Below are 26,626 nucleotides of genomic sequence, written 5' to 3'. Positions count from 1 at the left end.
CCCCTCACATCATGTCACTGTGTGTTACCAGCCCAGAGTTCTGACCAGTCTCCTCCCCACTCTCTCTGGTGTATCTCATACATCAGGAGCCATCAGCCCCTATTATACTCCTGCTCGCCCCCTCACATCATGTCACTGTGTGTTACCAGCCCAGAGATCTGACCAGTCCCCTCCCCACACTCTCTGGTGTATCTCATACATCAGGAGACATCAGCCCCTATTATACTCATGTTCTCCCCCTCACATCATGTCACTGTGTGGTACCAGACCAGAGATCTGACCAGTCTCCTCCCCACACTCTCTGGTGTATCTCATACATCAGGAGCCATCAGCCCCTATTATACTCCTGCTTTCCCCCTCACATCATGTCACTGTGTGTTACCAGCCCAGAGATCTGACCAGTCTCCTCCCCACACTCTCTGGTGTATCTCATACATCAGGCGCCATCAGCCCCTATTATACTCCTGCTCTAACCTCACATCATGTCACTGTGTGTTACCAGCCCAGATATCTGACCAGTCTCCTCCCCACACTCTCTGCTGTATCTCATACATCAGGAGCCATCAGCCCCTATTATACTCCTGCTCTCCCTTTCACATCATGTCACTGTGTGTTACCAGCCCAGATATCTGACCAGTCTCCTCCCCACACTCTCTGGTGTATCTCATACATCAGGAGCCATCAGCCCCTATTATACTCCTGCTCTCCCCCTCACATCATGTCACTGTGTGTTACCAGCCCAGAGATCTGACCAGTCTCCTCCCCACACTCTCTGGTGTATCTCATACATCAGGAGCCATCAGCCCCTATTATACTCCTGCTCTCCCCCTCACATCATGTCACTGTGTGTTACCAGCCCAGAGATCTGACCAGTCTCCTCCCCACACTCTCTGGTGTATCTCATACATCAGGCGCCATCAGCCCCTATTATACTCCTGCTCTAACCTCACATCATGTCACTGTGTGTTACCAGCCCAGATATCTGACCAGTCTCCTCCCCACACTCTCTGCTGTATCTCATACATCAGGAGGCATCAGACCCTATTATACTCCTGCTCCTCCCTCATATCATGTCACTGTGTGTTACCAGCCCAGAGATCTGACCAGTCTCCTCCCCACACTCTCTGGTGTATCTCATACATCATGAGACATCAGCCCCTATTATAATCCTGCTCGCCCCCTCACATCATGTCACTGTGTGTTACCAGCCCAGATATCTGACCAGTCTCCTCCCCCCACTCTCTGGTGTATCTCATACATCAGGAGCCATCAGCCCCTATTATACTCCTGCTCTCCCCCTCACATCATGTCACTGTGTGTTACCAGCCCAGATATCTGACCAGTCTCCTCCCCCCACTCTCTGGTGTATCTCATACATCAGGAGCCATCAGCCCCTATTATACTCCTGCTCTCCCCCTCACATCATGTCACTGTGTGTTACCAGCCCAGAGATCTGGCCAGTCTCCTCCCCACACTCTCTGGTGTATCTCATACATCAGGAGCCATCAGCCCCTATTATACTCCTGCTCCTCCCTCATATCATGTCACTGTGTGTTACCAGCCCAGAGATCTGACCAGTCTCCTCCCCACACTCTTTGGTGTATCTCATACATCATGAGACATCAGCCCCTATTATAATCCTGCTCGCCCCCTCACATCATGTCACTGTGTGTTACCAGCCCAGAGATCTGACCAGTCTCCTCCCCACTCTCTCTGGTGTATCTCATACATCAGGAGCCATCAGCCCCTATTATACTCCTGCTCTCCCCCTTACATCATGTCACTGTGTGTCGCCAGCAGCCATACTGTGTGCTAGCAGTACCTCTGCCTATGGTATTACATGCCAGGTATTCAATGAGAGTGTCTCTATTAGCATACGCCGGTCCTATATATAAACCACTCCTTTTTCTCTAATATCCATAAGGTATACTGGTGACTTAGTACAATGGGGTATAGATGGGGTCCAAAGGAGCCGGTGCACTGTACATTTCTTCCACTGGGTGTGCTGGCTCCTCCCCACTATGCCCCTCCTACATCCAGTTTAGAAAAATGTGCCCTCTGGAGAGGATGCCACTCTGCAGCTCCAGAGGATTTTCTCTGACGTCCTAGTGGATGCTGGGACTCCGTAAGGACCATGGGGAATAGCGGCTCCGCAGGAGACAGGGCACATCTAAAGAAAGCTTTAGGATCACCTGGTGTGCACTGGCTCCTCCCCCTATGACCCTCCTCCAAGCCTCAGTTAGATCTCTGTGCCCGAACGAGAAGGGTGCACACTAGGGGCTCTCCTGAGCTCTTTGTGGAAGTTTTAGTTTAGGTTTATTATTTTCAGTGAGACCTGCTGGCAACAGGCTCACTGCATCGAGGGACTAAGGGGAGAAGAAGCGAACTCACCTGCGTGCAGAGTGGATTGGGCTTCTTGGCTACTGGACATTAGCTCCAGAGGGACGATCACAGGTTCAGCCTGGATGGGTACCGGAGCCGCGCCGCCGGCCCGCTTACAGAGCCAGAAGAGCGAAGAGGTCCGGAAAATCGGCGGCAGAAGACGATCCTGTCTTCAGATAAGGTAGCGCACAGCACCGCAGCTGTGCGCCATTGCTCTCAGCACACTTCACACTCCGGTCACTGAGGGTGCAGGGCGCTGGGGGGGGGCAGCGCCCTGAGACGCAATAAATCGATAAAAACCTTATATGGCTAAAATAAATGCATCACATATAACTCCTGGGCTATATGGATGCATTTAACCCCTGCCAAAACATACAGAAAAACGGATGATAAGGACGCCGAGAAAGGGGCGGAGCCTATCTCCTCAGCACACTGGCGCCATTTTCCCTCACAGCTCAGTTGGAGGGAAGCTCCCTGGCTCTCCCCTGCAGTCACTACACTACAGAAAGGGGTTAAAAAAGAGAGGGGGGCACAAATTAGGCGCAGTATAAACAATACAGCAGCTATAAGGGGAAAAACACTTATATAAGGTTATCCCTGTATATTTATATAGCGCTCTGGTGTGTGCTGGCAAACTCTCCCTCTGTCTCCCCAAAGGGCTAGTGGGGTCCTGTCCTCTATCAGAGCATTCCCTGTGTGTGTGCTGTGTGTCGGTATGTTTGTGTCGACATGTATGAGGAGAAAAATGATGAGGAGACAGAGTAGAGTGTCTGTAATAGTGTTGTCACCCCCTAGGGGGTCGACACCTGAGTGGATGTACTGTTGAAATTGCGTGACAGTGTCAGCTTTGTATAAAAGACAGTGGTTGACATGAGACAGCCGCTACTCAGCTTGTGCATGTCCAGACGTCTCATACAGGGGCTCTAAAGCGCCCGTTACCTCAGATACAGACGCCGACACGGATACTGACTCCTGTGTCGACGGTGAAGAGACAACCGTGATTTCCAATAGGGCCACACGTTACATGATTGAGGCAATGGAAAAAGTTTACACTTTTCTGATAATATGAATACCACCAAAGAAGGGGTATTATGTTTGGTGAGGAAAAACTTCCTGTAGTTTTCCTGAATCTGAGAAATAAAATGAAGTGTGTGATGATGCGTGGGTTTCCCCCCGATAACAATTGATAAATTCTAAAAAAGTTATTGGCCGTATACCTTTTCCCGCCAGAGGTTAGGGTGCGTTGGGAAACACCCCCTAGGGGGGATAAGGCGCTCACACGCTTGTAAGAACAAGGGCTCTACCCTCTCTTGAGATGGCCGCCCTTAAGGATCCTGCTGATAGAAAGCAGGAGGGTATCCTAAAATGTATTTACACACATACTGGTGTTATACTGCGACCAGCAATCGCCTCAGCCTGGATGTGCAGTGCTGGGTTGGCGTGGTCGGATTCCCTGACTGGAAATATGATATCCTAGATAAGGACAGTATATTATTGCCTATAGAGCAATTAAAAGATGCATTTTCTATATATGCGTGATGCACAGCGGAATATTTGCCGACTGGCATCAAGTATAAGTGCGTTGTCCAATTATACCAGTAAAGTGGTCAGGTGATGCGGATTCCAAACGGCATTTGGAAGTATTGCCTTAAAAAAAAGGGGATGTACCTCAGGTCGCCTCTCAAAATAAGACGCCGTATTATCAGGCGCAGTCCTGGTTGGCAAGCGGACAAAAGGGTTCCTCTTTTCTGCTCGTGACAGAGGGAGAGGAAAATGGCTGCAGAGATCAGCCAGTTCCCAGGAACAGAAACCCTTTTCCGCCTCTGCCAAGCCCTCAGTATGACGCTAGGGCTTTACAAGTTCAGGCACGGTGGGGGCCCGTTCTCAATGAATTTCAGTGCGCAGTGGGCTCACTCGCAATAGACCCCTGGATCCTTCAGTTAATATCTCAGGGGTACATATTGGAATTCGAAACGTCTCCCCGTCGCCGTTTCCAAAAGTCTGCTTTACCGACGTCTCCCTCTGACAGGGAGGCAGTTTGGGAAGCCATTCACAAGCTGTATTCCCAGCAGGTGATAATCAAGGTACCCCTCCTGCAACAGGGAACGGGGTATTATTCCACACTATTGTGGTACCGAAGCCAGACGGCTCGGTGAGACCGATTCTAAAATCTAAAATCTGTGAACACTTACATACAGAGGTTCAAATTCAAGATTGAGTCACTCAGAGCAGTGATTGTGAACCTGGAAGAAGGGGACTACATGATGTCTCGGGACATCAAGGAGGCTTACTTTCATGTCAAAATTTACCCTTCTCACCAAGGGTACCTCAGGTTATGGTACAGAACTGTCACTATCAGTTCAGACGCTGCCGTATGGATGGTCCACGGCACCCCGGGTCTTTACCAAGGTAATGGCCGAAATGATGTCCCTTCGAAGGAAGGGAATTTTAGTTATCCCTTACTTGGACGATTCCCTGATAAGGGTAAGATCCAGGGAACAGTTGGAGGTCGGTGTAGCACTATCTCAGGTAGTGTTGCGGCAGCACGATTGGATTCTCAATATTCCAAAATCGCAGCTGGTTCCGACGATTTGTTTTCTGTTTCCTAGGGATGATCCTGGACACAGTCCAGAAAAAAGGTGTTTCTCCCGGAAAGCCAGGGAGTTATCCGAGCTAGTCAGGAACCTCCTAAAACCGAGCCAAGTTTCAGTGCATCAATGCACAAGGGTTCTGGGTAAAAATGGTGGCTTCCTACGAAGCAATCCCATTCGGTAGATTCCACGCAAGAACTTTCCAGTGGAACCTACTGGACAAATGGTCCGGGTCGCATTTTCAGATGCATCAGCGGATAACCCTGTCACCAAGGACAAGGGTATCCATCCTGTGGTGGTTGCAGAGTGCTCATCTTCTAGAGGGCCGCAGATTCGGCATTCAGGACTGGGTCCTGGTGACCACGGATGCCAGCCTGTGAGGCTGGGGAGTAGTCACACAGGGAAGGAATATCCAGGGCAAGCCTGGAGACATCACTTCACATAAATATCCTGAAGCTAAGGGCCATTTACAATGCTCTAAGCTTAGCAAGACCTGTGCTTCAAGGTCAGCCGGTGCTGATCCAGTCGGACAACATCATGGCAGTCACCCACGTAAACAGACAGGGTGGCACAAGAAGCAGGAGGGCAATGGCAGAAGCTGCAAGGATTCTTCGCTGGGCGGAAAATCATGTGATAGTACTGTCAACAGTATTTATTCCGGGAGTGGACAACTGGGAAGCAGACTTCCTCAGCACGACCTCCACCCGGGAGAGTGGGGACTTCACCCAGAAGTCGTCCACATGATTAAAAAACTCGACAGGTATTGCGCCAGGTCATGAGACCCTCAGGCAATAGTTGTAGATGCTCTGGTAACACCGTGGGTGTACCAGTCAGTGTATGTGTTCCCTCCTCTGCCTCTCATACCCAAGGTACTGAGATTGATAAGATGGAGAGGAGAAAGCACTATATTCGTGGCTCCGGATTGGCCAAGAAGGACTTGGTAACCGGAACTTCAAGAGATGCTCACGGAGGATCCGTGGCCTCTACCTCTAAGAAGGGACCTGCTCCAGCAAGGACCCTGTCTGTTCCAAGACTTACCGCGGCTGCGTTTGACGGCATGGCGGTTGAACACCGGATCCTGAAAAGGCATTCCGGATGAAGTCATCCCTATCCTGATCAAAGGCCAGGAAGGATGTAACCGCAAAAACATTATCACCGCAATTGGCGAAAATATGTTGCGTAGTGCGAGGCCAGTAAGGCCCGACGGAGGAAATTCAACTGGGTCGATTCCTACATTTCCTGCAAACAGGAGTGTCTATGGGCCTGAAATTGGGGTCCATTAAGGTTCAGATTTCGGCCCTGTCAATTTTCTTCCAAAAAGAACTTGCTTCAGTCCCTGAAGTTCAGACGTTTGTAAAAGGGGTACTGCATGTACAGCCTCCTTTTGTGCCTCCAGTGGCACTTTGGGATCTCAATGTAGTTTGGGTTCCAGAAGTCACATTGGTTTGAACCACTTAAATCTGTGGAGTTAAAATATCTCACATGGAAAGTGGTCATGCTATTGGCCCTGGCCTGGGCCAGGCGCGTGTCAGAATTGGCGGCTTTATCCTGTAAAAGCCCTTATCTGATTTTCCATTCGGACAGGGCAGAATTGAGGACTCGTCCTCAATTTCTCCCTGAGGTGGTTTCAGCTTTTCACTTAAACCAGCCTATTGTGGTGCCTGCGGCTACTAGGGACTTGGAGGATTCCAAGTTGCTGGACGTAGTCAGGGCCCTGAAAATATATGTTTCCAGGACGGCTGGAGTCAGAAAATCTGACTCGCTATTTATCCTGTATGCACCCAACAAGCTGGGTGCTCCTGCTTCTAAGCAGACTATTGCTCGTTGGATTTGTGGTACAATTCAGCTTGCACATTCTGTGGCAGGCCTGCCACAGCCAAAATCTGTAAAAGGTCATTCCACACGGAAAGTGGGCTCTTGCGCGGCTGCCCGAGGGGTCTCGGCTTTACAACTTTGCCGAGCAGCTACTTGGTCAGGGGCAAACACGTTTGCTAAATTCTACAAATTTGATACCCTGGCTGAGGAGGACCTGGAGTTCTCTCATTCGGTGCTGCAGAGTCAACCGCACTCTCCCGCCCGTTTGGGAGCTTTGGTATAATCCCCATGGTCCTTTCGGAGTCCCCAGCATCCACTAGGACGTTAGAGAAAATAAGAATTTACTTACCGATAATTCTATTTCTCATAGTCCGTAGTGGATGCTGGGCGCCCATCCCAAGTGCGGATTGTCTGCATTACTTGTACATAGTTATTGTTACAAAAATCGGGTTATTGTTGTTGTGAGCCATCTTTTCAGAGGCTCCTTTCTGTTATCATGCTGTTAACTGGGTTCAGATCACAAGTTGTACGGTGTGATTGGTGTGGCTGGTATGAGTCTTACCCGGGATTCAAAATCCTTCCTTATTGTGTACGCTCGTCCGGGCACAGTATCCTAACTGAGGCTTGGAGGAGGGTCATAGGGGGAGGAGCCAGTGCACACCAGCTAGTCTAAAGCTTTTACTTTTTGTGCCCAGTCTCCTGCGGAGCCGCTATTCCCCATGGTCCTTTCGGAGTCCCCAGCATCCACTACGGACTATGAGAAATAGAATTATCGGTAAGTAAATTCTTATTTATACTCCTGCTGTCCCCCTCACATCATGTCACTGTGTGTTACCAGCCCAGAGATCTGACCAGTCTCCTCCCCACACTCTGGTGTATCTCATACATCAGGAGCCATCAGCCCCTATTATTCTCCTGCTCTCCCATCACATCATGTCACTGTGTTACCAACCCAGCGATCTGACCAGTCTCCTTCCCACACTCTCTGGTGTATCTCATACATCAGGAGACATCAGCCTCTATTATACTCCTGCTCTCCCCCTCACATCATGTCACTGTGTTACCAGCCCAGAGATCTGACCAGTCTCCTCACCACACTCTCTGGTGTCTCATACAGCAGGAGTTGTCAGCCCCTATTGTACTTTTGCTCTCCCCCTCACATCATGTCACTGTGTGTTACCAGCCCAGAGATCTGACCAGTCTCCTCCCCACACTCTCTGGTGTATCTCATACATCAGGAGCCTTCAACCCCTATTATACTCCTGCTCTCCCCCTCACATCATGTCATTTTGTGTTACCACCCTAGAGCTCTGACCAGTCTCCTCACCACACTCTCTGGTGTCTCATACAGCAGGAGTTGTCAGCCCCTATTATACTCCTGCTCTCCCCCTCACATCATGTCACTGTGTGTTACCAGCCCAGAGATCTGACCAGTCTCCTCCCCACACTCTCTGGTGTATCTCATACATCAGGAGCCATCAGCCTCTATTATACTCCTGCTCTCCCCCTCACATCATGTCACGTGTTACCAGCCCAGAGATCTGGCCAGTCTCCCCCCCACACTCTCTGGTGTATCTCATACATCAGGAGCCATCAGCCCCTATTATACTCCTGCTCTCCCCTCACATCATGTCACTGTGTGTTACCAGCCCAGAGATCTGACCAGTCTCCTCCCCACACTCTCTGGTGTATCTCATACATCAGGAGCCATCAGCCCCTATTATACTTCTGCTCTCCTCCTCACATCATGTCACTGTGTGTTACCAGCCCAGAGATCTGACCAGTCTCCTCCCCACACTCTCTGGTATATCTCATACATCAGGAGACATTAGCCCCTATTATACTCCTGCTCTCACGCTCACATCATGTCACTGTGTGTTACCAGCCCAGAGATCTGATCAGTCTCCTCCCCGCATTCTCTGGTGTATGTCGTACATCAGGAGCCATCAGCCCCTATTATACTCCTGCTCTCCCCCTCACATCATGTCACTGTGTGTTACCAGCCCAGAGATCTGACCAGTCTCCTCCTCACACTCTCTGGTGTATCTCATACATCAGGAGACATCAGCCTCTATTATACTCCTGCTCTCCCCTCACATTATGTTACTGTGTGTTACCAGCCCAGAGATCTGAGCAGTCTCCTCCCCACACTCTCTGGTGTATCTCATACATCAGGAGCCATCAGCCGCTATTATACTCCTGCTCTCCCCCACACATCATGTCACTGTGTGTTACCAGCCCAGAGATCTGACCAGTCTCCTCCCCACACTCTCTGGTGTATCTCATACATCAGGAGACATCAGCCCCTATTATACTCCTGCTCTCCTCCTCACATCATGTCACTGTGTGTTAGCAGCCCAGAGATCTGACCAGTCTCCTCCCCACACTCTCTGGGGTATCTCGTACATCAGGAGCCATCAGCCCCTATTATACTCCTGTTCTCCTCCTCACATCATGTCACTTGTTGTTAGCAGCCCAGATATCTGACCAGTGTCCTCCTCACACTCTCTGGTGTATCTCATACATCAGGAGCCATCAGCCCCTATTATACTCCTGCTCTCCCCCTCACATCATGTCACTGTGCGTTACCAGCCCAGAAATCTGACCAGTCTCCTCCCCACACTCTCTGGTGTATCTCATACATCAGGAGCCATCAGCCCCTATTATACTCCTGCTCTCCCCTCACATCATGTCACTGTGTGTTACCAGCCCAGAGATCTGACCAGTCTCCTCCCCACACTATCTGGTGTATCTCATACATCAGGAGACATCAGCCCCTATTATACTCCTGCTCTCCCCCTCACATCATGTCGCTGTGTGTTACCAGCCCAGAGATCTGACCAGTCTCCTCTCCACACTCTCTGGTGTATCTCATACATCAGGAGCCATCAGCTCCTATTATACTCCTGCTCTCCTCCCATCATGTCATTGTGTGTTACCAGCCCAGAGATCTAACCAGTCTCCTCCCCACACTCTCTGGTGTATCTCATACATCTGGAGCCATCAGCCTCTATTATACTCCTGCTCTCCCCCTCACATCATGTCACTGTGTTACCAGCCCAGAGATCTGACCAGTCTCCTCCCCACACTCTCTGGTGTATCTCATACATCAGGAGCTATCAGCCCCTATTATACTCCTGCTCTACCCTCACATCATGTCACTGTGTGTTACCAGCCCAGAGATCTGACCAGTCTCCTCCCCACACTCTCTGGTGTATCTCATACATCAGGAGCCATCAGCCCCTATTATACTCCTGCTCTCCCCCTCACATCATGTCACTGTGTGTTACCAGCCCAGAAATCTGACCAGTCTCCTCCCCACACTCTCTGGTGTATCTCATACATCAGGACACATCAGCCCCTATTATACTCCTGCTCTCCCCCTCACATCATGTCACTGTGTGTTACCATCCCAGAGATCTGACCAGTCTCCTCCCCACACTCTCTGGTGTATCTCATACATCAGGAGACATCAGCCCCTATTATACTCCTGTTCTCCCCCTCACATCATGTCACTGTGTTACCAGCCCAGAGATCTGACCAGTCTCCTCTCCACACTCTCTGGTGTATCTCATACATCAGGAGCCATCAGCCCCTATTACGCTCCTGCTCTCCCCCCTCACATCATGTCACTGTGTCACCAGCCCAGAGATCTAACCAGTCTCCTCCCCACACTCTCTGGTGTATCTCATACATCAGGAGCCATCAGCCCCTATTATACTCCTGCTCTCCCCCTCACATCATGTCACTGTGTGTTACCAGCCCAGAGATCTAACCAGTCTCCTCCCCACACTCTCTGGTGTATCTCATACATCGGGAGACATCAGCCCCTATTATATTCCTGCTCTCCCCCTCACATCATGTCACTGTGTTACCAGCCCAGAGATCTGACCAGTCTCCTCCCCACACTCTCTGGTGTATCTCATACATCAGGAGCCATCAGCCCCTATTATACTCCTGCTCTCCCCTCACATCATGTCACTGTGTGTTACCAGCCCACAGATCTGACCAGTCTCCTCCCCACACTCTCTGATGTATCTCATACATCAGGAGCCATCAGCCCCTATTACGCTCCTGCTCTCCCCCCTCACATCATGTCACTGTGTCACCAGCCCAGAGATCTGACCAGTCTCCTCCCCACACTCTCTGGTGTATCTCATACATCAGGAGCCATCAGTCCCTATTATACTCCTGCTCTCCCCCTCACATCATGTCACTGTGTGTTACCAGCCCAGAGATCTGACCAGTCTCCTCCTCACACTCTCTGGTGTATCTCATACATCAAGAGCCATCAGCCCCTATTATACTCCTGCTCTCCCCCTCACATCATGTCACTGTGCGTTACCAGCCCAGAAATCTGACCAGTCTCCTCCCCACACTCTCTGGTGTATCTCATACATCAGGAGACATCAGCCCCTATTATACTCCTGCTCTCCCCTCACATCATGTCACTGTGTGTTACCAGCCCAGAAATCTGACCAGTCTCCTCCCCACACTCTCTGGTGTATCTCATACATCAGGAGCCATCAGCCCCTATTTCTCTGGGTATAGACTGGGCCCAAAGGAGCCAGTGCACTTTAAATTTCTTCAACTGGGTGTGCTGGCTCTGCTAGGGCGGTCCCCCGGTTCATGGTGCGGCTGTCACATGGGTGAGGCATACGGGTCCCTCCTGGGGGGACAAGCTATAGCCCCTGTGTAAAACTGGCTAGCGATGGGCTGAACTAAGCATTCATATAAGGTTACAGCATATTTTGGAGACGTGGCCAGTATAAATATATTCAGTAGCTCCAGCGCCATTACGTTCAATTAGACCGAAAGTAACCTCACTGCTGACCGAAAGTAACCTCACCGCTGACCGCAAAGTTCCCACCATTGGCTACAATGGAGCGCATAGGCGCTACATTGTATCTCTGCCATTTGCAGCCTGACAGAACTACAGGAGCACACAGCCAATCAGGAGAGTGTCACGACGTGGCGCTCCCTGATTGGCTGAAGGGACCCCCTTTGACAGGAGTCAGGGGGGGTGCGTGGTCGGGTTTCCGTTTGATTATTTTGCCAAGTACGTGGATTATACAAAGGTCTGATTCTACACTGGATTATGTGAGTATAATTTTTTTCACAGGTACCCCAAGGATTCTACATGGAGAAGAGGACCGAGCCTTGTGGGAACATAGGTAAGTATGTATGTATGGAGGTGTGCATGTATGTAATAAACTTATACTTTCACGGTGCGTGTGTCCTGTTTTTTGGGGGGGTATTTTTTTAGTAGTAGTACTACAGGTACCAGCGGGCCCGGTTTTCCACCGCATGCTGGTACTTGTGGTTCTCCAATTACCATCTTGCGGGGGAGGCTTGCTGGGACTTGTAGTACTGCTACTAAAAACAATATTCACATTTTTTCAAAAGGCTATCAGCCCCCCATCCGCCGCCCTTGGATGGGGGGGGACAGCCTCGGGCTTCACCCCTGGCCCTTGGGTGGCTGGAGGGGGAAACCCCTTGATTTAAGGGGTTCCCACTCCTCCAGGGTACCGGGGCCATTGGTGATTAGTTGGGTATGTAATGCCAGGGCCGCAGGGACCAGTATAAAAGTGTCCCCCGGCTGTGGCATTATGTACCTGGCTAGTGGAGCCCGATGCTGGTTTCAAAAATACGGGGGACCCCTACGCTTTTTTCCCCCCCATATTTTTTCAACCAGGACCGGCTCAAAGAGCCCGAGGCTGGTTATGCTTAGGAGGGGGGACCCCACGCAATTTATTTTTTTCAGTTTTTACACTAAACAGACCCTTTCCCATAGATAACCATGCACAGATCTCACTGATCCGTGCATGGTTATCCAAACTCGACTGGAAAAAGCAGGTCTATTTTTTTTGCTGCTTATTTTAACGAATCGAAAAAAAAATAGACCCGCACTTGAGCACTCGGAAACTAACACCCAAATACGAATGAATAGTGAATGCCCGTATTGTATGAAATATCAGCCGTGTTTGACCGATGGTCTATTCATTCGTATTTCGGAACTTTGCAAATCAAACCATTACGAATAGTCCAAACACTGCCGAGATTGGTGCTTAGTGAATTCCCGGAGCGGGACTTAGAAAAAAAAAAAAAATCGGACAAACTCGAATTCTTAGTAAATATTGGCCCATGTCTTCCTGAAGGGTGTCATGTGCTGAAATCAGATCTTTGTGAGACGCAACAATCTCTTTCATCTTAGTCTGTACGAGTGCCAATCTCACTGATATCAGACCTCATAGCTTGAATATTGGAGTTAAGTTCTGAGGTTATTTCAGTCCTTAAATGTAGATAACATAGACTGTATAGAGCGAAGAGTAAGAGGACCATCTAGAGTAGGGGTGGGCAACATGCGGCCCACGGACCGATCCTGCCTGGCCCGCTGTGCCCCATCAGAGTGCAATGACAAGCGGCCCGACAGGCTGAGCCGCTTGTCATTGCACTACACTGCTCCCAGACGCGGCGCCGCTGAGGAAATTAAGGTCACGTCACAGGGTCAGCTGACCGGGTTTTCCTCTGTTATGCGCTGGGTGGCATGGGGGGCGGGCAGTGAACAGGAGCGGTGGCCAGTGATTAGGAGCGGCAGCCAGCGAGCAGGAGCGGGCAGAGGCCACAGCAGCAGTGACTCCGGCCAGCAGCAGCAGCGCGGATCATCGGACAGCAGGGATCGTCTGCCAGTGTGAAAAACAGGTAAACCCCCTGTCCAGCCAGCCACTGAAACGGATCAGTGCTTAAGCTGACATATAGGTTCAGGGGAGGGGAGTTAAAAACTGCAATATAGGTTTAGGGGAGGGGGGCAGGGACTGCTATATAGGTTTTGGGGAGGGGGGAAAAGGGGGGGAGGGACTGTTACGGGGCGGAACTACCGCCAGTGCCTTACACTGGGGCCCGTCACTGTCCAGGGGCCCTAAGCATGTAATGAGTCAAATCGCCCGCCGAAGAGAGGAGAGGAGTGCAGCGGAATGGGGGAGAAAGAGGAGGGAGGTGGTGGAGGGAGCCGCAGCAGTGCTGTGTAATTGGTAGAGGCGCTGCTGCTGCTGTCCCTCTGCTTCACTATAGGCTGCCCTCTGCCGCTGTGAATGCTGGGAAGCGCATCCCAGCATTCACAGCGGCGGAGAACAGCCTATGGTGAAGCAGAGGGACAGCAGCAGCAGCGCCTCCACCAATTACACAGCGCTGCTGCGGCTCCCTCCTCCACCTCCCTCCTCCTTGTTCTCCCCTGCCCGGGATCTCTGCAGAAGCTGCACTGAAGAGCCTGAGCCAGCGGAGACAGTAAATATAATTCTCTTTATTTCTCTTCTGTCTGCCGTAATGTGTAAAAAGGGCACACTGTCTGCCGTGGGTGTGGTATTGAAAGTCGACAGTGTCTAGGTCGACCACTATTGGTCGACAGTAACTAGGTCGACAGGGTCAAAAGGTTGACGGTCAAAAGGTCAACATGTTCTAGGTCGACAGGTCAAAAGGTCGACATGAGTTTTTAATGTTATTTTGATGTCGTTTTCTTCGTAGAGTGACTGGGAACACCAATTAGGGCACCGCGTCGCTTCGCTCGCCATGCTTCGGGCATGGTGCCTTCGCTCCGCTACCGCTTCGCTCGGCACAGATTACCGTTCCAATCGTAGTCCACGTGGATCGTTAAGTATGAAAAGGTTCCAAAAAAGAAAAAATTGTGAAAAACTCATGTCGAGCTTTTGAGCTGTCGACATAGAACATGTCGACCTTTTGACCCTGTCGACCTTTTGACCCTGTCGACCTAGTTACTGTCGACCAATAGTGGTCGACCTAGACATTGTCGACCTAGTTACTGTCGACTTTCAATTCGGATCCCATCTGCCGTAATGTGTAAAAAGGCTGTCTGCTGTAATGTGTAAAAAAAAAAGGGGACTCTTTTTGTGTATTTTGTGTGTGGCCCTCGAATATTCGCTGGAAGTGTTAAGCGGCCCCCCAGCTGAAATAATTGCCCATCTCTGATCTAGAGTGTCTTAAAACATCTTCAACCATTACAGCTGGGTTGTGCAAGAAGAAGCAGATGATGATGTAGTGGCCTCAGAAGGACCACCTGAATTCGAGGTACCAAGGAGATAGGCAGGCGGGGCCAAATTGGTACCTTTTAACCTTTTTTGGAGGCATGGTAAGCCGGCTACAAAGAGACTGACCTCTCAGAGATAGGAAAATGCAAATTATCTATAAATATAAGGAGCAGTAGTATGCTGTCAGGAGGTTACATCAAGATGAGTCAGTTCAAAATGACATTCTTAGTCGGGGTGACGGGGGTATCCGAGCCAAAGTTTCACATAAACATGATGTAATACAACTCAAATAACACAGTAATGACTGATAAATTCCACTAGAGGTCAGCGTGATCACAGACGTGAAGTACTCAGCACAGAGAGACACAAATGGCAAAATATATTCAGTGAATAAATCCACAAAATAATATACTGTGAGGTTGTAATCAGAGTGTAATGAGCTGTACTCAGACGATACTTGATACTGGGCTCTGCATGTAGACTGAGAGGAAGTAGATGATAGTGGTACCATATAAATAGAAGGTAGTTTCACCTCCAGGCAAATGCCTCAATTTAGTGTAGTGACCCCGGTCCAGCCATCAGGTAGCAGCTTATATCAATTTTAAACCTTTTTTTTTTTAATATAATTTTTATTAAAGATTTTTCAAGACATATCAAGATATAGAGAACAAGTGAAGATTTACATTGTAGGTAGCATAACAAAGTGTATTTGACACTCGCAAATCAGACTAACAAATCAGACTAAACATTGCTCTTTCTTAGCTAGGAAGCATATTAGTCAAGCCTTAGTATTATTATTGTCAATGTAATCCGGTGAGGGAAGTCGGTCTGATTTATATTGAGTGCAACTCAGGAAGATTATATTGTGTCAGAATTAGGCTTAAAGAATGTCATGGTTATACATATCTCCATGAAGCTACCTGCAAGATGTTATGAGATAAAAATACAAACACTTATCACAAAAAGGGTTCTATTCTAATTACAAGATAGACGTTAAGGAAAGGTGGGATGAGGGTAATAAGAATAGAAAGAGTAGAGAAGAAGAAAAAGAAAGACATCACTCTGGCATTCTGTTCAAACTGGTTCTCGGAAAAGATCCAACAGTCTCACGACTCCACCCGTACTTCAAGTAAGCTTGTGAGTAATATGGATTTATTCAAAAACCGACATAATATGATTTTGTATGTGAGAGTCTAAAGTAGTAATAAAAGGCATCCATTTCTGATAACATTTTTGAAGACCGGATAATGATTCCAGTCTAGCATATTTACGTTCAAAATACAATATTTGGAGGAGCTTCTGTTTCACTGCACCCAACTGGGGGGCCGTTCTTTTTGTCCAGTGAGTTAAAATACACTTTCTGGCCACTGTTATAATTATAATAAGTAAAGGAAGGACAGGCCTTTCCAGTTTTTGTGCAATCCAAACAGAAAAGTTAAGCCCCATACATGCCAACGGGTCAAAGGATAACTGAGTATGAAAAAGTGAGTTAATGTAAACCATCAATTTGGACCAGAAGCGTTTCAGTTTGTAACAGTTCCACATGCAGTGTGCGTAATCCGCTACCATGGTCCTACACTTCAGACAATATCCCTGCTCTTCGATAACCATGTGTCGCCTTTGACTTGGTGTTATATAAGCCCTATGTAGAGTTCGAATGTACACCTCTTGGAGATAGCTGGACTGAAGGGTTTTCAGGGAAAGAGAGTGTAGAGAAAATAAATCACCAATTTGAGTGACAGATGGAATGTCTAGTCTCCACTTTTGTACCAAAGCCGTCCATTGAGGGTGAGTATTGCAACATGCCTTCAAGAGAATTGTATATAAGAATTTCACTTTGTAGGGTTTATTTAGCAAAAATTCTAATAAAATATCTATATTAGTAATTTGTGAGGGGAAAATTGGGGTGGGATGAGTAATATTCCAGGCTATTTTAGTATTATTTAGGTAATGTCTGGTTTGAAAATACATAAATCTATGAGTATGGGGCAGTTCAAAACGATTCGAAAGCTCTGAAAATGAATATATATTTCCTCCAGGGTCAAAGACTTTGTATGAGGTATCTAGTCCTCTAGATTTCCAGTAATAAAAAACCGAATTAGTCAAGGACGGGGAAAAGGAGGGGTTACCCCATAAGGGGAGGAAGCGTGAGATGTAAGGATTTCTATGACAAATTTTATTCAAAGAAATCCAGGCAGCATATGTATCCTTAAACAGAATGTGCGATCTTATCTGGGTAGGAATCTTTGAGGGTTTGGTCTGGATCAGGGCTCCAGGAGAATATGGGTGAAAAACAGCTTGGTCCAGAGTAGAGTCTGTATAAGTAGATTTGTTTAAAATCCAGTCATTAATGTATCTGAAAAAAGTAGCTAAGGAATAATTATTAAGATCAGGGCATCCCATTCCTCCATTTACCCGCGGAGTAATAAGCTTGATTTTAGCAATTCTAGGTCTTTTGCCTTGCCATATAAATTTGGAAAATAATTTCTCCACTTTAGCAATATCTGATTTATGCAATGCTAATGGGATCATTTGCATACAGTAGTAAAGCTTCGGGAAAATGATCGATTGGATTATGGCTAGTCTGCCCAATAGAGAGACCGGTAAGTCCTTCCATGATTCAAGTTTAGTTGCTATATTAGATATTATGGGGAGGAAATTCAAGGAATACAATTTAGTTAAATCCGAAGGTATTTGCACGCCTAGGTAGGGGAAATGTGTGGAAGCTATTTTAAAAGGAATATCAGTTTCGTCGATAGAGTCTAGGGCAGCTCCTCCGAGCAACAGTATTTCGGATTTTGTCAAATTAACTTTGAACCCCGAAAGAGTTCCAAAGGAGTCGAGAAGGTGGAGCAGGGCAGGTAAAGATTGTGAAGGTTTAGATAGGAAAATAAGTGTGTCATCAGCAAACAGAGCTATCTTCAGTTCGAGAAAATGTATGTTAATTCCATGTATGAGGGGGGAGCTACGTACAGCAACAGCAAGGGGTTCAACAGCTAGGGCAAAGAGAAGAGGGGATAAAGGACATCCTTGGCGTGTACCTCTTTGAAGTAGAAAAGGGGAAGATAAAAGACCATTGCAAGATACCAGCGATTTAGGGGAAGTATATAACGTCTGGATAATCTGTGTAAACTGAGGGGGGAGGCCAAAATTATGCAAAGTTTGAAAAAGATGAGGCCACAATACCAAGTCGAAAGCTTTCTCAGCATCTAGCGTAATTACCATGTTGGGAGGAGAAGTGCCAGATGCCGAGGAAGCTTGTTGAATGGCTGCTAAAAGTCTTCGGACATTCACTACAGAATGCCTGCCGGTGATAAATCCTGTTTGGTCTGAGTTAATCAAGAGGGGTAATATAGGTTTCAATCTCTCTGCTAAAATTTTCGTCAGTATTTTATAATCTACATTTAGCAGGGAGATCGGCCTATATGAACCAGGGAGACTAAGGTCTCGTCCAGGCTTTGGGATGACTTTTATAATAGCATCAGAAAAATATATAGGGAGAGACTGTTGGTCTATTATAAAGTTGAAAGTGTCCGCCAGCGGTCCGGCTATCTGTGAAGACAGTATTTTGTAGAATTCATTTGAAAATCCATCAGGGCCTGGTGCCGAGGCCAGTTTCAACTTTCCAATAGCCCAAGAGATCTCTTCAGGAGAAATGGGATTCGTCAGGGTCTTCTTTAAGTGTTCTGGTATTTGTGGTAAGGGAAGGGAGTTCCAATAAGCATAAGACATAGAAGAGGTAGGGGTTGGGGAGAAGAGGGGGGATGAAAGAAGGGTAGGGGTAGAGTCTCCTCTCAATGGCTCCTTTGGAACCTCTTTCGGGGCTGAGTACAAAGACTGATAGAAACATTTCATAGTCTCAACTATTTGTAATTTAGATTCAGTCTTAGAGCCGTCTGCCCGTATCAGAGGGTGCACAACTGTGTGTGGTCTAGACCCCTGTAACAGGTTAGTTAGGAGTTTTCCAACTTTATTCCCGAACCTATAAAATTTGGAATGAACATTGAAAAGATATTTATCTCCTGAAATTTGGAGAAATTCATTATAGATTAGTTTAGTTTCAAGGTAGGTAGCTCTGTGGGCTGGTGAAGGGTGGGTCTTAAACTTTTGAAACGCATTAGAGAGTTTTTCTTGCAACTGCAAATATTCTTGTTTATGGCGCTTTTTAGTATTTGCGACAAAGGCTATCAGGTCTCCTCGGAGAACCGTCTTGGCCGTTTGCCAGAAAAGAGGGGGATTAGTAGAGGAATGGGATGCATTTAATTCCGCATAACTGTTCCATGCAGTCAGAAGTTTCTGTTTTAACCCTTGAGATTGGGACATGTGAGAGGGGAATCTCCACATCGGAGGGGCAGTTTTACTTTTTGAAAGAAGTAGTTTTGCGGTGACCAATGAGTGGTCTGATAAAAGGGGGGGATCTATCTCTACTGTGGTAAGGGAAGGAAACATGGGTTCTGCAAGTAATATATAGTCTATCCTGGACCAAGTATTATGGGTTAGTGATAAGCAAGTGAACTCCCTCTCCGTAGGGTTGAGAGCCCTCCAAGAGTCTACTAAATTAAGATCTTTGCTGAGATAGGTAACACCCACTCTAGGGAGAGGAGTCTGTCGTTTAGAGGGAGGGGATCTGTCTAAATATTGAGAAGATATTAAGTTCAAATCACCGCATACTATCAAGGAAGACATGTCGTATTTATGTAAATGAGTAAGGAGCTCAACAAAAAAGGATTTTTTATATTGAGTAGGGGCATAGACATTGCAAATAGTGAAGGATGTGCCTGCATGTGAGAGGGTTAGAGTCAGGTATCTACCCAGCGGGTCAGCAAAGGCTGAGGTCACCTGTAAATTCAGAGCTTTTTTTGCTAGTACTGCCACACCACATGACTTAGTGTTAAGGGAAGCTGAACCTAATACTGACCAACTCATAATTTGTAGCTTTCTCACTTCGTCTGGCATCAAATGAGTTTCCTGTAAACATATAAGATCTACATTATGTTTGTTAAGGTATGTAAAGAGTTTACGTCGTTTAGCCGGGGTATGGATACCTCTAATGTTAAGAGTGCCTATATTAAGAGCCATTCAAGTGGTTTTTAAAATTTAAATGCACAGTAAAGTCAGAGAAAGAAAAGTGAAGAAAAAGAAAGGGAAAAACACAAGGGGAGGGGGAGACATAAGACACGGGGAACCAAATCATTTCTAACAATACCTAACGGACCTCCAGAAAAATCCCTGGTATCCAAATCAAAATGACTCAAGATATCAGGGAGGGTCTCTCATTAACAGAATTTCAAAACTAACTGTGAACGGCAGAGCTCCGCTCTTCAAGCTACCAAAACATAAACTATTCAAAGGTAAGGACGTCTATTGAACGAGGATTATCCTCTCAATATACCATATTATATTATATACGAATAACTGTGAATATACATCTTTCAATGTCAAACAGAGGTATATACTCATCAAGTCTAAGACTAGACATATGGCAAATGTTTCAATTAAGGGTGATTATAGATGCTAAAATCAGATTCCAAGTAACAGGTCTACCGAGGTGTCACACCGCCATATCCACAGAATCTGGGATAGTATCAGTCTCTCTTTCTTCAGACTCTTCTTGGAGGTACGCTGCAGCATCCACTGCATTAGAGAAATCAGCAACGCCTGTCGTCGTGAATATTCTAAGTTTGGCAGGGAATAACATGTGGAACTTGCGCTTTGATTGTATCAGCGTGGTGCACACCGTTGAAAAGGAACGTCTCGCTCTGGAAAGTTCCACAGAGAAATCTTGGAACAGTCGGAGGGTGTGGGATTCCCACATGATAGGGTTTTGCTTTCTAGAAGCAGACCAAAGCACCTGTTTATGCAGGAAGTTCAGTGTTTTAAAAATGACAACCCTCGGTTTGTGTGCTGAGGCATTTTTAACTTCTCCCATCCTGTGTACTCTTTCAATTACTATATCTGAGCATTCAGATTCCACATGTAGTAACTTAGGTAGTGTATGGCGGACAAAAAATTCCAACTGCGCCCCTCTGATGGATTCAGGGAGTCCTGTAATGCGTAAATTATTACGTCGTGTCCTGTTCTCAATATTGTCCAGCTTATCTGACATGCGTTTATTCTCTAACATCAAGTCTTTGACTGATTTTTGTAAATTATGGATGTCATCCATATTCTGACTTATGTGTGTCTCAGCCCCTGTTATGCGGTCAGACAGGCGGGAGATCTGAGTGGTAATGTCTGCGACCGCCTTCTGTAATAGCGGAGCCATGGTATTCTGCATAGCTTTGGTGAGTTCTTCATATGTGAGGGAAGCTGATAGCTTATCATCCGACATACCTTTGATCTCCTCCGCGGCTGGGATAGATTTTTTCGCCGCTGGCGTCCCCGGCCCTTTATCTGTGTCAGGCGCCATAGTGTGTTCTCCGCGCCGTTTCTCTTGGCGCTGCTGCTGCGGTATCGGAGGCTGCTTTGCGGGTGGCGGGGGACCCAGGAACTTATCCATGTCTATGCCCGATCTATTAGGGGACCGGGAGCGATGTCTCGCGGAGGCTGACAGGATTAAAGCTGGGTATGGCTACGTGAAGAGCGGAGCTGCCGGGAGAAGCTGTTCACTCTCCCATGCCGGAACCGGAAGCCCTCAATTTTAAACCTTATTGAAGGCAAGGCATGCGATGGCCGGGCACCAGGATCCAAAATGGCATCCATGTCACTTCCTAATATCACCACTAGGCTCCGGTGACTGTGGGCAGCCCGTTCTGTCCCCAGCAGTTGCGAGAGAGCATTTGCTCCCTCCTGAGGCAAAAGCGCCTCCAAGTCAGGTGTCCGGAGCGTGCAGGAAAGACTGGACACACTTAGCCCCAGAATTTGAACAGTGTCCAAAGTGAGCAGAGCACGTGGCTTTAGGGCAGTAGGTGCGGGGGACTTAATAGATTGGGTCTTGTTCCCAGCAGCGGCTGAGAGTTATCATGTAGGGTAGATAAAAAGCCACTTAGTGAGTAGAGCTCCAGAAAGTACGTCTGGATGGACCTCGCCCCTCTTATGTATTATTTTATATACTAACAGGGGTGACAGATGTGGTACATCCCTGCAAAGGCAGATCCAATCTCTTTCTCATCAGACTCTGCTGTGTTCCCTGCACTCTCACTCAGATGTTCACTGCTGCCAGTAGCACACGTATGAGAAGCAGAAGTATGGCGGCAGCTGTATAGATCCTGATATGTAATTCTCTGTATCATACTTACCGTACAGACATCATCCTTATTACTATTGAGAGTATAGAGGTAAGACACTGATGATGGGGGTGTAACAGTGGATTATAATCTAGCAGATGATGATGATGATTGCAGTGTATTATATGGTGTATTGCATGTAAAATACAGGCTTACCAGCGTATAAGCGCACACATAAAGGAATGCTACCTTACCAATGCTTCCAGGAGTAACGTTAGGAGACATTTCTCTGATCCATCAGCTCATATGACTGATGTTATTGTTCATCTAGAATCTCCAATTCATACGATATGTTCCACATCCATTGTTTTACATTGGTGCTGACATAGGACTTGGCGAGTGACTACATCTCCATTTATACTTCATGGTTAGTTACCAGTACAAGAGAGAGATATATCTAAGTCTTATTATAATATTACATTTGTTATTGTGAGTGTTCTCAGGAGGGTGGACACAATGATAGTCTGAGACACAATATTATAAAGCCTTCATTAAAAGTTATGTTTTATTATACAGACACATTTAGAATTAAGTGTCCCAGAGAGTCGTCTTCTCCTATTGTTTACAAGATTAATATTGTTACAGAAAATGTCACATTTCCATAATGTATTTTATTTCCAGCAGATGGACACACAAGCAGGAACATCTCAGAAGGACATCTAATGTTATCCCTGGATTGTGACATAAAAGATAATGACAGTAGACAGGAATCTCCCGGAGATAACCCCATTACCCCAATTATACATCCAGCTCTATCAGCTGGTCCCTCTGATCCTGGGGAATGTTCTCCTGATCACTCTGATATTGGTGCATCTGTTACAGCTCTAACAGTAGATACAGTGTTTCTCTGTTTTATAGATGCCAAATGTTTTACACAGAACACAAAGCTTATTACCCATCAGACAGGTAGGACAGGGGAGAGGTCATTTCCATGTTCTGAGTGTGGAAAATGTTTTACCTGGAAATCACAACTTGATATACATCAGAGAAGTCACACAGGTGAGAAGCCATTTCCATGTTCTGAGTGTGAGAAATGTTTTGCACGCAAATCAGATCTTGTTATGCATCACAGAAGTCACACAGGTGAGAAGCCATTTTCTTGCTCTGAGTGCGGGAAATGTTTTATCCGGAAATCACAACTTGTTATACATCAGAGAAGTCACACAGGTGAGAGGCCATTTCCATGTTCTGAGTGTGGGAAATATTTTGCACACAAATCAGATCTTGTTATACATAAGAGAAGTCACACAGGTGAGAAGCCATTTTCTTGCTCTGAATGCGGGAAATGTTTTGCACAGAAATCACAACTTGCTAGACATCACAGAAGTCACACAGGTGAGAGGCCATTTTCTTGCTCTGAGTGCGGGAAAACCTTTGCCCACAAATCACATCTTGTTACACATCAGCGAAGTCACACAAGTGAGAAGCCACTTCCATGGTCTGAGAAATAAATCCGCTCTTGTTGCACGCAATGGACATCACTCAGGTGAGGAACCATTTTAGTTTTCTGGATTATACTAATTGCCATGCGTTGTTCTTTAAGGTTCTTATCCTATCTCCTATGATTTTTGCAATATACATGCTACCACTGGGTATAATAATCAGACGTCATGTCCTCATCTACCACTGCTATACAGATGACCTGTCTCTTGCTCCGGGTACTGAGAACCCAGTACCAATCCTAAATGGTTGTCTAGCTGAGCTCCAGGTGTGGGTGATGCCAGTTGGCTGTGACTCAGTCCTTGTGAAACAGGTCCATATAGTAGAAGCTCACCAACAAAGGGCAGGGCTACAGCTCAGCTTTGTTACCAACCAGACTTACACTTGTGGGTTCCGAGTTACAAAATGCTGATCCTGTGCAGAATCTTGGTGTCCTGGATGGTGGAGTGACACTTAGACATCAGGTATCAGCCACAATCAGAGCCTCATCTGAGGAACATAGCCAGACTCCAGCACTTAATTCCCTTAGAAGATCTACCTACAGTCATACATGTACTTGTAGCATCACGCATAGACTACTGCAATGACCTCTACCTGGGTCTCCCAGCAAAAGAATTGTACTGCTTGTAGCTTGTACAGAATGCAGCAGCCAGGCTGTTACCTAACCAGCCCGTTCCTGCCACATAACACCCATTCTTTGCTCCCTTCACTGGCTGCCTGTAAGATGGTGACTCTGGGCCTTACTCAGGTTGGATTGCAGTGTGTGATCCAAAAGGAATTATTGAGAAAAAGTTGCGGACGCATGCGCAGCACCCATCTTGCGCATGCGCCTGCATTCTCTACGTGGGGGCTGCAGACAATGCGATTACTTGTTCATCAGGCAGAGGCGGTCACGGGGTGTGGGCAATGCACCATTTCCAGAGAAGATAGAGCATTGCAAGTGTGGTGCGGCGAGAAAGGGAAGCGGACAAGCAGACGTGATCACGGTGGCATCACACGCAGCCATCGCAATCGAGAAGAATGCGGTAGGTATCCTGCAGGTACAGCTAAGCTGGCAGGATGCTTCACTAATTTCTAAGATGAAGCAGAAATTGTGAAGCGATCGCAATTTCTGCTTCAAGGGTGGAGGCGTCAGTCAGCATGTTAGGCGGCCTCGCCCTGTGATGGGCGGCTCCCTGCACGATAGAAGAAAGGATTGCTAATTAGCAGCATCTGCTATCCTTTCTGACTTACTGTAGGCCCCCATACAGAATCTTACTGACTCTCCCAGCCCTACATGACCAAGGTCCATGTACCAGAATTAGCTTCTGCCTCCTTACTGACTTACTGTAGGCACCTATTACAGAATCTTACTGACACTCCTAGCCCTACATGACCAGGGTCCATGTACCAGAAGCAGCTTCTTTCTCCTTACTGACTTACTGTAGGCCCCTATTACACAATCTTACTGACTCTCACAGCCCTACATGACCAGGGTCCATGTACCAGAATAGCTTCTGCCTCCTTACTGACTTACTGTAGGCCCCTATAACAGAATCTTACTGACTCTCCCAGCTGTACATGACCAGGGTCCATGTACCAGAAGCAGCTTCTGCCTCCTTACTGACTTACTGTAGGCCCCTATTACAGAATCTTACTGACTCTCCCAGCCCTACATGACCAGGGTCCATGTACCAGAAGCAGCTTCTGCCTCCTTACTGACTTACTGTAGGCCCCTATTACATAATCTTACTGACTCTCCCAGCCCTACATGACCAGGGTCCATGTACCAGAAGCAGCTTCTGCCTCCTTACTGACTTACTGTAGGCCCCTATTACATAATGTTACTGACTCTCCCAGCCCTACATGACCAGGGTCCATGTACCAGAAGCAGCTTCTGCCTCCTTACTGACTTATTGTAGGCCCCTATTACATAATCTTACTGACTCTCCCAGCCCTACATGACCAGGGTCCATGTACCAGAAGCAGCTTCTGCCTACTTACTGTAGGCCCCTATTACATAATCTTACTGACTCTCCCAGCCCTACATGACCAGGGTCCATGTACCAGAAGCAGCTTCTGCCTCCTTACTGACTTACTGTAGGCCCCTATTACATAATCTTACTGACTCTCCCAGCCCTACATGACCAGGGTCCATGTACCAGAAGCAGCTTCTGCCTCCTTACTGACTTACTGTAGGCCCCTATTACATAATCTTACTGACTCTCCCAGCCCTACATGACCAGGGTCCATGTACCAGAAGCAGCTTCTGCCTCCTTACTGACTTACTGTAGGCCCCTATTACATAATCTTACTGACTCTCCCAGCCCTACATGACCAGGGTCCATGTACCAGAAGCAGCTTCTGCCTCCTTACTGACTTACTGTAGGCCCCTGTTACACAATCTTACTGACTCTCCCAGCCCTACATGACCAGGGTCCATGTACCAGAAGCAGCTTCTGCCTCCTTACTGACTTACTGTAGGCCCCTATTACATAATCTTACTGACTCTCCCAGCCCTACATGACCAGGGTCCATGTACCAGAAGCAGCTTCTGCCTCCTTACTGACTTACTATAGGCCCCTATTACATAATCTTACTGACTCTCCCAGCCCTACATGACCAGGGTCCATGTACCTGAAGCAGCTTCTGTCTCCTTACTGACTTACTGTAGTTCCCTATTACAGAATCTTACTGACTCTCCCAGCCCTACATGACCAGGGTCCATGTACCAGAAGCAGCTTCTGCCTCCTTACTGACTTACTGTAGGCCCCTATTACATAATATTACTGACTCTCCCAGCCCTACATGACCAGGGTCCATGTACCAGAAGCAGCTTCTGCCTCCTTACTGACTTACTGTAGGCCCCTATTACATAATCTTACTGACTCTCCCAGCCCTACATGACCAGGGTCCATGTACCAGAAGCAGCTTCTGCCTCCTTACTGACTTACTGTAGGCCCCTATTACAGAATCTTACTGACTCTCCCAGCCCTACATGACCAGGGTCCATGTACCAGAAGCAGCTTCTGCCTCCTTACTGACTTACTGTAGGCCCCTATTACACAATCTTACTGACTCTCCCAGCCCTACATGACCAGGGTCCATGTACCAGAAGCAGCTTCTGCCTCCTTACTGACTTACTGTAGGC

The 26,626-nt window shown here is 47.3% G+C and overlaps 1 protein-coding gene across 1 annotated transcript in view; it reads left to right on the top strand.

The window, feature by feature from the left end:
• LOC134984325 (gastrula zinc finger protein XlCGF71.1-like) overlaps positions 1-25,546 on the top strand; it is a 32,510-nt gene extending 6,964 nt beyond the window's left edge. Inside the window, exon 3 of the mRNA XM_063949931.1 lies at positions 22,681-25,546. Within this exon, the coding sequence (XP_063806001.1) occupies positions 22,719-23,507 (789 nt within the window). The 5' untranslated portion in view covers positions 22,681-22,718 and the 3' untranslated portion in view covers positions 23,508-25,546. The remainder of the gene's footprint in view (positions 1-22,680) is intronic.
• The last annotated feature ends 1,080 nt before the right edge of the window (positions 25,547-26,626 follow it).

This window comes from Pseudophryne corroboree, assembly GCF_028390025.1.
Source record: "Pseudophryne corroboree isolate aPseCor3 chromosome 3 unlocalized genomic scaffold, aPseCor3.hap2 SUPER_3_unloc_49, whole genome shotgun sequence".
NCBI classification, from domain to species: Eukaryota; Metazoa; Chordata; class Amphibia; order Anura; family Myobatrachidae; genus Pseudophryne; species Pseudophryne corroboree.
This window is presented reverse-complemented; position numbering and strand designations above follow the sequence as displayed.